This window comes from Macaca mulatta, chromosome 10 (genome assembly GCF_049350105.2).
Source record: "Macaca mulatta isolate MMU2019108-1 chromosome 10, T2T-MMU8v2.0, whole genome shotgun sequence".
Classification (NCBI taxonomy): Eukaryota; Metazoa; Chordata; class Mammalia; order Primates; family Cercopithecidae; genus Macaca; species Macaca mulatta.
The window spans coordinates 82812213-82824716 of record NC_133415.1 but is presented as its reverse complement, the minus strand read 5'-3'; the positions used below and the strand labels follow the sequence as shown (position 1 = coordinate 82824716).

Below are 12504 nucleotides of genomic sequence, written 5' to 3'. Positions count from 1 at the left end.
AATTTAGATTGGTTGTCTCCTGGGAGTGGAACTAAGGAGCTGTGTGCTGAGGTGGAGATTTTTTTTTTAATGGCACATTTTTTGGTGTCTTAAATTTTGAAAAGTTTAAATGTACTACTTATTCCAAAAATAATTATATGAATTTGAACATAAAAGGAGGAAGAATTTAGTTTAGATCCTGATGGGTTTGGTTGGATGAGGGTGCCTGTCCCACTGGGTGCCTGGGCAGGGACGGGGGCCCCGTGTGCTGGCCAGTCCCATGAGGATTGACGGTGTACACACTCAGGGTGTGTCAGTATCTGGGTTGTTCTCTGGGCCAGGCAGGCCCACGTCACAGTCCCCATGAACCACCTGGCAGAGTTGAACTAGCCTTGAGCATCAGATCTTCTGCCTGCCTATGAAGAGCTTACAGCCCAGAGTCCCACACAGGAAACACACAATAGGAGCAATAACAAGAAAGACATTTGCCACTAATTCAGCACTTACTCCCAGAGAGCACAGAGATACTACCCCGGGCACTTTAAAGGCATTATCTCAATGGCTTCTCATGCCTTCCCTGCAGAGTAGGTGTGACTCACACCATTCCTCCAGGTGGGAAACTGAGGCACAGAGGCAAAGTTTCTCTCTCAAGTTAGCTGGAAAGTGGGCCAAGGCCATGTCTTCTCTTCTATGGGACACGCTGTTTCAGAAAGCTGAGGTGTGGGGCATACCTTAGGGTAAGCTACATGGCCCTGAAGCTGAGGTAACGTGGGTAATGGATCCACCTTAGGTCAGGTCTCTAGGGCCAAAGCAAAGTGGAAAATAGAGACCCTAATTGAACCAAGCAACTCCTCCCCCACCTCACTTCATTCAGTCATGACCTGAAAGGGCCTTTAGAGAAGAGGGAGGAGGAAGCAGGCCCTTCCGGGTGAGGGGCTTGCCTGTGGTCCCAGCATGTCAGCATGGAGCCCAGGTGCCCTAACTCCCACCTATTTAATACATACAGGGACTCTCTTTCTATTCCCTGGTTGGATAGTTGCCACTGATCACTGACTTCAGCCACCTAGAAATACCTTTCTTTGGGCACGCCCTTGCTCGAACTCTTCAGTGGCTCCCTCCTGCTTCAGGGTCTGGACTAAATTCCCAGGGCTGACATGGAGACCTCCACAGCCCACTCCCTTTATTACCTCCTCAGCACTCCCTCAGCACCTCTGCCTCAGCTGGACTGGGAGCCCCGCCATTGCTGCCCCACCGCACACCCACTTCCCACCCGCCCTGATTCCATACCTTTGCCTGTGCTGCCGCTGCCCCTAGAACACCTTCTCCTGCCCCCACCCACCTAGCCAAATCCACCACTGAGCTCCTCCAGGAAGCCTCCTGGATCACCCACATCCATGTGGCTTCTCCCACCTCTGACTCTGGATCAGAGTCTCCTGTTCCATTCTTTAATAATCATCATGTATTCGTGTGTACCTTAGGCTACTAGTTAGACCCTAAGTTCCTTGGGGGCAGGGCCAAGTTATTAGCTCTACAGTGGTTACTCTTCTTTTGAGACAGCATTTCGCTCTGTCACCCAGGCCGTAGTGCTGTGATGCAATCATGGTTCATTGCAGCCTTGACCTCCGAGGCTCAAGGGATCCTTCCACCTCAGCCTCCCTAGTAGCTGGGACCACAGGTGCACACTGCGACACCTGGCTAATTTTTTTATTTTCTGTAGAGACAGGGTTTCGCCATGTAGCCCAGACTGGTCTCAAACTCCTGAGCTCAAGTATTCTGCCTGCCTGAGCCTCTGAAAGTGCTGGGATTACAGGTGTGAGCCACCACGCCCAGCCAGTTACTCTTTTCAAAATAAGGAGTGGAACTGTGCTCTGACCAGACTGTATTTCTGCTTTGTTATCTATTTGTATGAACAAGTCTAAACTTTGGGTGGCCAGGAAACAGCACACACTCAGAAACTCCCAAATAGCACCTATGGCAGCCTGAGTAATCAACCACTATGTCCTTCCTGCTGGGCCCAGAGGCCTCTCTGGATCCTCTCATCATAATGCTACAGGCAGCTACTGTCGACTAGAGTTGGTTCATGAGGTGTAGTCTCTATGCCATCGGGAATGGGTGCTCCATGAAGGCAGGGGCTTGTCTTATCCCTAGGGCCTAGTACTATGCCTGGCACGTAGCAGGCTCACAGTAAATTTTTATTTATTTATTTATTTATTTATTTTTTGAGATAGGGTCTTGCTCTGTCTGCCAGGCTCAAGTGATCCTCCTTTCTCAGCTTCCCACGATCCTCCTGCCTCAGCTTCCACCATCCTCCTGCCTCAGCTTCCCACCATCCTCCTGCCTCAGCCTCCTGAGTAGCTGGGACCACAGGTGTATGCCACCACAGCTGGTTAATTTTTGTATTTGCTGTAGAGATGGAGTTTTGCCATGTTGCCCAGGCTGGTTTTGAACTCCTGGGCTCAAGGGATGTGTCCACCTTGGCCTTCCAAAGTACTGAGATTACAGGCATGAGCCACCACACCTGGCCTCAGTAAATATTAACTGAGTGAATAAATGCCCCTCCTAGAAAAGTCAATCACAGTTAGAAACTTAAATGACTGACCCTTATGTAAAAGATGGGTTGGGCTGGGGCATCAGATCTGAGTCCCAGCTCTGTGATATTGCACATGTTACTAAACCTCTGAGCTGTAGTTTTCCACACCTACCTTCTTTACAGACTTATCCTGAAGGCTAAATGAGGTATCATGTGAAGTACCTAGGACACAGCTGGCATTTAGTAAATGTTAGTTTCCTACTTTCTCGTGGCTACATGTTATAGAAACAGTCATCTGAGTGAAGTGAAAATGGAGATGCTCTTCCCAGAAGACGAGAGAATGTTGGCTGGACAGAGAAGGAGGTGCTCTACACTCCAGCCTTCTGTGTGGAATCTGGGTGGTGCAGCAAGACCCTGGCTTATGTCATCACAGCTTTCTTCCTATTGCTGAATGATAATAACAGGAAGAGTACCATTTAATGAGTTCCTGCACACTGAGTGCTCTGCTGGGCACTGGGCATATACTGATCTTATCTGTTCACCGTAATTCCCAGCTTCAGAGTGAAGCACCTTGCCCAAGGCAACACACCCCGAGAGTGGTAAGGCCAAGCTTTGGCTCTGAACCTCTAGGAGTCTCCTACCCTGGTCAGCTGAGTCACAGATTTCTCTTTTAAGAAACCCACAAAGAAATCCTCAGGTGGCAAAAATTTGATCACATGGCCACACAGAGCTGCATGGGAGGCTGGGAAACGGAGGCAGTCTATTGTTAGCAGGTTCTGTGCCAGCCTCTGCTATAGCATGCTGTCAAGCCCCTGCCTTCTCTGGGCCTCGAGTCTCCACATTTGGTCAGGGAAGAGTTTGGATGGATTTTCTCTGAGGTTTCCCCTAGCTGTACTAAGGCCCCACAAAGGGCCAACTCTGTTGCCACTTCCAGTCCCTGCTGAGGTGTGAACACCAAAGATGTCCACTATGAGCATTTGGCCTCCAGAGACAATGTCCTTCATGCTATTTCTGAGCTCCGTCTTGGTTTTGCTTTCTGGGGATGTGTGTGAGTTAAGGTAGGCCAGGTTATGCTGCAGCAGCAAACAACCCTGAAATCTTAGTGGCTCCTAATAGGAAGTGTCTTTCTCATGCACACTACTACCCGTTGAGGGCTGGCAGGGTCCCCGTGTCTCCTTACTCCAGGACCGGGGGTGATGGGGCAGCTGCCATCTCAAAGGCTGTCAGAAGCCACGGCAGAGGGAAAGAGATCTCTATCTGGCAATTAAGTGCTCCAGCCCAAATAACAAATGTCACTTCTCACACCTTGTTGGCCAGGTTACCCCACCTCCCAATCACAAGGGAGCAGGGAACTGCCATCCTACCACATGCCTGGAAGGCAGAGAGTAGGAAATACAGGAGGATGACATTAATAATAACCTCAGGCCTCTGTTCCAGAGTGTCTGCCAGCCAGCTGTGATCACCTGTGTCTGGGCAGGGGTAGCAGATGTGACCTGGGAGGCTGCACCGAGCTCTGCTGGGACCTATGTGGGGAGTGCGGGGCTGAAGAGATGGAAAGACGTCTGACATTCTGGAGCCTGGAGCTGAGGCTGGACAGCGCAACCTGCCACTGTAGGTAGAATTCCTGTGCTGAAACTGAATCTCCAATGTGATAGTGCTAAGAGGTGGGGACTTTTGGAAGGTGATTATGTCATTAGGGCAGAGATTAGGGCTCTTATACAAGAGGTCTGAGGGAACTTGCTTGCCCCTTTACGTGACAATGCAGTGAGAAAATGTAATCTTTGAAGCAGAGAGCACGTTGATCTTGGACTTCCCAGCCTCCAGAACTGTAAGCAGTAAATTCCTGTTAATAAATTATCCAGTTTAAGATATGTTGTTACAGCACCCCGAATGGACTAAGACACAGTCCCAGCCAGGAGCGTTAGTTTCCAGTTCTGTAAAACTGGGGCAGTATTTCCTAACCTGCAGAATTTTAGTGAAGATGAAATGGATGAGTAACAGTGGGGAAACGCCTCTCTACTCCCCAGCAGCCTTCTACAGAAGGCGTACTTTTCAGCAGAAGGCTCTGCCCAGCTGAGCCCTATGCCAGATTTGGGTGGTCAAATTTGAGAGCAGGAGCTTGGCAAAAAGGGGCTTTGGGGAGGCAGTCAGTTTGGAGGGGGCATATTGTAAGACTATGTGCTTACAAAAGCATAATATATTCCTTAGATTTCTTTGGGGTGACTTTATTTGGGACAGTTCTGGGGGAGTTGATGGAGATGGGGGCACCCTGGCCCCTGATGCCTTCCCCCATTCAAACAGATTTGGGGGTTCCTAAGGCAATGCACAAGATGGGGGTACAAAAAGGGGGCAAGAGAAGGAAGGCAGCATGATGGACGGAGGCTGGACCAGTATAGTGACCCCCAGGGAAAGTCCCCTGGGAGGGTGAAGGCAAGTAGGAGGGTACTCTGAGAAGAGGGTTAGGTTCTGAAGCTGTTGCCTTCCTATGATGCAAGCCCCAGCTCCTCCTCCATCCTCAAATCTTCAGTAAACAACCTCTGTTGACAGGACGTTCGTTCGCTGCTGCACAGTGGGCACTCAGCATGCTACTTTGTATCATCTCATGTGTCATGACATGTCATGTCAAAGCCAACCTGTGGACACACAAGTCCTCTCGGCTTCCCTCAGGTTGGAGTGGGGAGAAAACAGGTCAAAAGCCCAGCCTTGGCCGGGTGCCGTGGCTCAAGCCTGTAATCCCAGCACTTTGGGAGGCCGAGACGGGCGGATCACGAGGTCAGGAGATCGAGACCATCCTGGCTAACACGGTGAAACCCCGTCTCTACTAAAAAAATACAAAAAACTAGGTGGGCGCCTGTAGTCCCAGCTACTCCGGAGGCTGAGGCAGCATAAACCCGGGAGGTGGAGCTTGCAGTGAGCTGAGATCCGGCCACTGCACTCCAGCCTGGGCGACAGAGAGAGTCTCCGTCTCAAAAAAAAAAAAAAAAAAAAAAAGCCCAGCCTTGGTGGGAATGTAAACCAGTACAACCACTATGGAAAACAGTATGGAGATTCCTTAAAGAACTAAGAGTAGAACTACCATTCGATCCAGCAATCCATTACTGGGTATCTCTACCCAGAGGAAAAGAAGTCATTGTATGAAAAAGATACATGCACACACGTTTATAGCAGCACAATTGGCAATTGCAAAAATTTGGAAACAACGTAAATGCCCATTAACCAATCAGTGGATAGAGAAAATGTGGTATATATACACCATAGAATACTACTCAGCCATAAAACGGGACAAAATAATGGCCTTTGCAGCAACTTGGATGGAGCTGGAGGCCATTATTCTGAGTGAGGTAACTCAGGAATGGAAAACCAAATATCACATATTCTCTTTTTTTGTTGTTTTTTTTGTTTTTGAGATGGAGTCTCGCTCTGTTGCCCAGGCTGGAGTGCAGTGGTGTGCAATCTCGGCTCACTGCAACCTCCGCCTGCTGGCTTCAAGCAATTCTCCTGCCTCAGCCTCCCAAGTAGGTGGGACCACAGGCACGCACACGACCATGCCCAGCTAATTTTTGTATTTTTAGTAGAGACGGAGTTTCACCATGATGGCCAGGCTAGTCTTGAACGCCTGACTTCGTGATGTTCTCTGTTTTAAGTGGGAGCTAAGCTACGAGGATGCAAAGGCATAAGAATAATATAATGGACTTTGGGGACTCTCGGGAGGGTAGGAGGGGTTGAGGGATTAGAGGCTACATATTAGGTACAGTGTACACTGCTCAGTGGACAGGTGCACCAGAATCTCAGAACTCACCGCTAGAGAACTTATCCATGTAACCAGAAACCACCTGTACCCCAAAACCTATTGAAACAAAAAAGCCTAGCCTTGGTCCTGCCCAGCGCAGAGAGACAGGAAGCTGTGACTTGGATTTACTCTTCCAAAAGCCTCAAATAGCCAGCCCTGATCTGCTGACACAGTTCCCGTTCTGAGCAGAGGAATGGAGGAGAAGGCAGCAGAAAGACAAGAAAGAATCTCCACTGAGATCAGGGGCTAGCTCATTAATCTAGGTGGGTATGCCATTTTGGAGATTATACAAACCAAGCTCTGGAGGGGTCAGATGACTCAGTAATGCAGCCAGCCCATGGCACAGGCAGGGTGAGGAGCCACATCTGCCTTCCTATAGCCACCAGAGAAGGGAAACGGGCGCAGAATGGTCACATAGCAATTCAGTAGCAGAGCCAGGATCCAGCGACCCCAAACCCTGGTCTCTCTTGGCTGCTAGCCTGGGAATGTTGCCCAGCTCTTTCACCCACTTTTGGCCTTGGCTCTTCACCGCACCTGAGGATCCAGTGACCCCAAGCTCTGGTCTCCCTGCTGCCAGCCTGGGAACATTGCCCAAATCTTTCACCCACTTTTGGCATTGGCTCCTCACCACACCTGTGCCAGTGGCTGGCTGGGTTACTCTGAGTTGTTTGACTCCTCCAGGGCTCAGTTTGTCTAATCTCCAAAATGGCACATTTACCTCGATTGACTAGCTAGCTTCTAATCTCAGGGAAGTGTGTATCTTGTCTTTCTGGGGGGATTCTGGGAGTCAGATAGGGAGAGGCAGCATGATCTGAGAAATCTGAGCCCCAGACACTAGAGGTGGAACTGGTCCCCCTGCATCCTGGCCGGAAGCAGCATTTGAAAGCTGATCTTGAGCGAGACAATATGAGGATAGCCATTGTCATTGTTGCACGCATCATCTTACTTAACCCGCAGTTGGCCCTGCCAAGTGGGTTCCTTCGTTTTCTAGTTTTTCCATTGAGAAAACACAAGTAAGATTCAGTCTGAAGACTGGTAGCTCAGTGCTCCCCACAAGAGGCAGGAGGGGCCTGGCTGAGCACCCTGAAGGAGGAGTGGGGGCGGGTGCCAGAACACGGATGGTTTCCTGTCTGGCTGGAGCTGCTCCCACCGTGTTCCGGAGCAGGGCAGAACAGGAAGGCAGGAACAATGGGCAACCGGCAGTGGCGGGGTGCTGGGGTTCCTGAGCCAGGGGCGGGGAGGCTCGGGCCTGGTCACCACCAAGGCTGGGGGTGCAAGTTTCCTGTGCGAGAGACTTAACAAGATTAGCAAGTAACATTTTTGAGCACTTACTGTATGTCCGGACCTGTGTTAGACACTTTAGATGGATTAGCCTCATTTTACAGATAAACAAATTGGGACACAGAGAGTTTAAATGAAATGCTTAAGGTAAGAGGTGAAAGATTTGAACCCAGGCAGGCTGGCTCCAGATCCTATGCTCTTAACTACTATAACTTTATACATGTATACATACATATATGATTATATACATGTTCTACATACTTTCTCAATTTTCCCCTTTCACTTAATTTATCATTGCCACTTTTCTATGTCATCAGTATCATCCTTGTTTAAAGTGCTAACATGCCGGGAAGACGTTGTCCGTGTGTCCTGGCCACATCCCAGTCTGTTTTTCCCATTACCTGAGGGGTCTGGATTTCCACTATTGGTGCTGTCATTGAGTTAAGGTGTGGTTCCTCTCATTTAAACTGGTGATAACAATGGTGGCACCAAGGGGTGGGCTGGGGGGTGCTTAAGCCCCTTTTAATCTCTATCATAATAACTCCTTTATCCAAATAAACACCATCTACATAAAATAATGTGCTTTTATGCAAACAGTACTTCAAGACAGGACTCCCTCCCCAGCTCAATGAGATTGCTGCACCCAAGCATCCCCACGGAGAAGTCCCCCAGGCAGCCTGGCTGCTGGGTTAATACCGTAGTGGTGCTGCTCTGAACACAAGCTGTGGGAGCACTGCTGGTATCTTAGGATCTGGTGGGGTGGAGATGTGGAGCCCAGGAAGACCCAGCCTGACCTAGTGGTGGTGGCTTCAGAAATTGCTGGAGAGGGTAGAGGCTCTTGCCTAGGGCTCTTACTGCATTTTATGTAAGATGAAGGCCACAGAATGGTGCTGTCAAGACTGGGAAGGCCTGTGGGACTCAGGACTCCCTGAGTCCCTAAGACTGACCTGCTCCTCCTTTCACCTGAGACAGACTGGGAGATCCCAGGGTAGTGGGGGCAGGGGAGTAGAAGGGGCTTGTTGAAAATTCTCCACCATGGCAGGTAGGAGAGCCTGCTGGAGCCGCTCCCCCAGGGGTGATGAACCAGCTGGAGGACCTCTCCTAGAGCCCCCTTTTGGCCCTCACAAGGCTAGCTGGGAGCACTGGATGGGGAACGAGACAGTTTTGTGTTCTAGTTTCATCCCTGCCCGTGGGTGGCTATGTGGCCCTGGGCAAGTCACTCTCCCTTGGTAGCCTCTGGCTTCCCAACCCTACCATACCAGGGAACACCATGGACTCTCCCGTTCTGCCAGATGGTCTAACAAAGATTCTTTCCCTCTCGGGTCACCTGGCTGGCAGGTGGGTGATTCAGAAGTCACTTTTCTGAACCTCCAATTATTATTACATATTAATATACATTTACCTAATTACCTTCCAAGTATGGCTTTTGGGGGTCAGCTGTTATCCACTTCCCCTTCTTATGGTAGCTGTCCTCAATTTTCATCTGGGGAAGCCTCCTCTCCTCCACTTCAGCCATGTGCAGTGGATGGAGTTGACTCTTCTTCTGGTTCCAAAAGGGGAAGAGAGGCTCGCAGATCTGTGCATTCCATTCCCCAAACCTCAGAGGAGTGGGGGTCAGGGTGGGGCACGTGACCCAATTCCAGCCCATGGCATCAGGCTTAGAACTGGTCCCGATTGTGGAGAAGTCTGGAAGCTTCAAACCTGAGGGGATTTGAGATTGGAGTTAACTGGCAGCCATCCTGCCCCCATGGAGAATGGAGCCATTGCAGAAAAGGCGAAGCTGGGAATGGAGAGACAGACCAGGGCCTCGTGATGTAGCTTAATCCCTTAAGTCCAGCCGTGCATGAAGCCAAGTGCTCACCCTTAGGCTTTTCAGGTACAGGAGACAAATGCCTTTTTCACTGAAGCCAGTTTGAAGTGGGTTTTCTGTTGCTTACAGCTAGAAAAATCCTGACTTTTGTTGACGTTACTTAATTCTATGATACCATCAGTGGTACAATGATTTTATAAAGGAAAATATTAAATCTTAATAACAAGTTATTTTTATTTTTTTTATTTTATTTATTTATTTTTTTTTTGAGAAGGTCTGGCTCTGTCACCCAAGCTGGAGTGCAGTGGTGCGATCTCGGCTTACTGCAACCTCTGCCTCTTGGGCTTAAGCCATCGTTCCACCTCATCCTCCCGGCCTCCCAAGTAGCTGGGACTACAGATACATGCCACCACACCCTGATAATTTTTGTATTTTTAGTAGAGATGATGTTTCTCCATGTTGCCCAGGCTGGTCTTAAACTCAAGCAATCCACCCACCTCAGCCTCCCAAAGTGATGCGATTACAGGCCTGAGCCACTGCACCTGGCCTAATAACAGTTTTTTTTTTTTTTTAATTAAAAAGATGCAAATCAGGTTCCCCTTGCAAAAAACTGACACTAGTGTATTTTTATTTATAAAATTGCATACCACCATCTCCTTTGGTGATATGATCAAAGTTCTTCACATCTAGAGTCTAGACTGTGAGAAACAAACTCACCTGTCCAAACCCAAAGAATGGACCCAGAGACACAGAGAACAGTGGAAGTGATACTTTTAATACAGTCTTGCAAGATGGGGTGTCTGGTGGACAGGCACACCCAGCACGGTTACAGCAAGCAATTTATCCTCTAGTGTGTGGGTCCCTCTCCTGGTTCCTCAGAGGTTGAGTACTGTGGAGTCACAATCTTCCTGGACGTCACCTGTTGGTTGTTGAGTAGGGTTGTTTTATTTGTTTGTTTTCTGAGATGGAGTCTCATTCTGTCGCCCAGCCTGGAGTGCAATGGCATGATATTGGTTCACTGCAACCTCCGCCCCCCAGGTTCAAGCGATTCTCCTGCCTCAGCCTCCTGAGTAGCTGGGACCTGCCACCACGCCCAGCTAATTTTTGTATTTTTAGTAGAGACAGGGTTTCACCATGTTGGCCAGGCTGGTCTCAAACTCCTGACAAGTGATCCACCCGCCGTGGCCTCCCAAAGTGCTGGGATTACAGGCATGAGCCACCTTGCCTGGCCAGGTAGGGATTTTGGGTGTTTTCTTTAGGGTTGTCTCACTGCATTTTGTTACAGCCCATAATGCATTGCGATTATAGTCCACTCAAGGGCTTTTTAAGTATTTGACTTATGACCTAGGTAGTCAGGCAAGCTGGTAAAAGAATAGATAAAGTGAGCTATTTTGCAGGCTAGTAAATCTTCATTCTAGACTAAACTCTTAGGTTTGGATGAGAGCAACTAAGGGTGCCCCAACTAGCAGGCTCCAGCTATTAAAGCAGGGGCCTAGTATATTCTGTCCTTCTGTAGTTTGCAGACCCAAGCCTACCTGAGGTCTTGGAAATGGACCACCATTTACATATTTCCTACACAGACTTTGGAGGTATTCCGCCATTTTTCCTTTCCTTTTTCTTTTCTCACTTCTTCTTTCTCTCTCTCTCTTTTTTTTTTTTGACAGAGTTTCATTCTGTTGCCCAAGCTGGATCGCAGTGGCATGATCATAGCTCACTGCAGCCTCTAACTCCTAGGCTCAAGTGATCTTCCAATCTCAGCCTCCTGAGTAGTTGGGACTACAGGTATGCACCACCACACCCAGCTAATTATTTTTTGTAGAGACAGGGTTTTGCCATGTTGCCCAGGCTGGTCTCAAACTCCTGAACTCAAGTGATCATCCTGCCTCAGCCTTCCAAGGTGCTGGGATTACAGGCCTGAGCCACCATGCCCAGCCTTCTCTTTTAATTGCATTGTCTGGCTAGCAATAAATCAGTCTTCTATATACTCAGTACAATCTGTTATTTCCACACGGCATGATTTTAAAAGTCATTTTAAGTGATAGTTAGGGAATCGGGTAAAATTCCACCGAACTTGATCACAGCCAACCAAACAAATGGATAGCAGACAGTGACAACACCTTACTCCCCCTCTGCCTGCTGGCTGGTAGGTTTCTTGGACTTCCATTCTTGGGCACACCCTCATTCAAGAAACTTTTAAGATGGTGTTGATGGGGAGGTAGTGTGTGAGAATGAGTTAGGATCATCGATCATCGTTACCATTTCTTTGAAGCATTCCAAATTGTAACCAAACTTGAAACAAATGCCCCTGGCTGAGTCTGGGTGTCTTGGGGGCCAAGTATATAACTGGAAGTTCTCTGGATTAATGTCTACATATAATAAATATAATGCTTATTACAGGTGGTTTTTAAATGTGCTAATATCATACTAAAACTTAACCATAACCACAATGGTTGTTTAGAACTGAAGACTAACAGAAGGTTTTTTGGACTAATTTAATCGCTGACTTTGAAATTGCCAGTGCAGTGATAATAAAAAGCAGACTTACTTTTGGTGGTTGTCTTGTTACCTTCAACCTTCCTGCAGACTCCGTCCCCCTCATTGCCTGTATGAGGTGGGTCCTGCTGCCCTGTTGTGCTCAGTAAATGTTTTGATGATCCTAAGGAGAGGTCCTTAATGGGCATCCCCAGAAAGGAGTGAAGGAAGGAGTGATCCCAGGACAGGGAGCCATTGCTTCTGAGTCTTAGGCCTGACTCAGTTATAACATGCTATGTGTCCTTAGGGAAGTCACATCCTCTCCGTGCTTCAGATGGGATATTCTTTCCCTGCTCTGCTTAGCCTGGATGATGGAGATGTCAGGCCTTGGGCAGAAGTGAATGACAAATGCTTGCCTGCTCCAACCCTGGGCACCTGTCTAGGAGTCACACCCACACTGGTGCTGGGCCAGGTCAGCCTCATCTGCCCATCCCCTTCTACTGTGGCTCCCCAGCTATCCTTACACCTAGCTAGGCCTTTTAATGCTTAGTAGGGGCCCCTCACCTCAAGGGGCTGATCTCTGATGCTCTCAAGGACCCCTGTTCCTGGAGTTGCCCCAGGGCTGCCACTGTGGGCGCCTCT

General features: G+C 48.8%; 1 protein-coding gene across 2 annotated transcripts in view; it reads left to right on the top strand.

The window, feature by feature from the left end:
• LOC144332054 (uncharacterized) overlaps positions 1-12504 on the top strand; it is a 55406-nt gene that overhangs the window by 6140 nt on the left and 36762 nt on the right. For both annotated transcript variants that reach the window (XM_077951395.1, XM_077951394.1), the window contains exon 2: positions 3947-4120. In XM_077951395.1, the coding sequence (XP_077807521.1) occupies positions 3947-4120 (174 nt within the window). The remainder of the gene's footprint in view (positions 1-3946; positions 4121-12504) is intronic.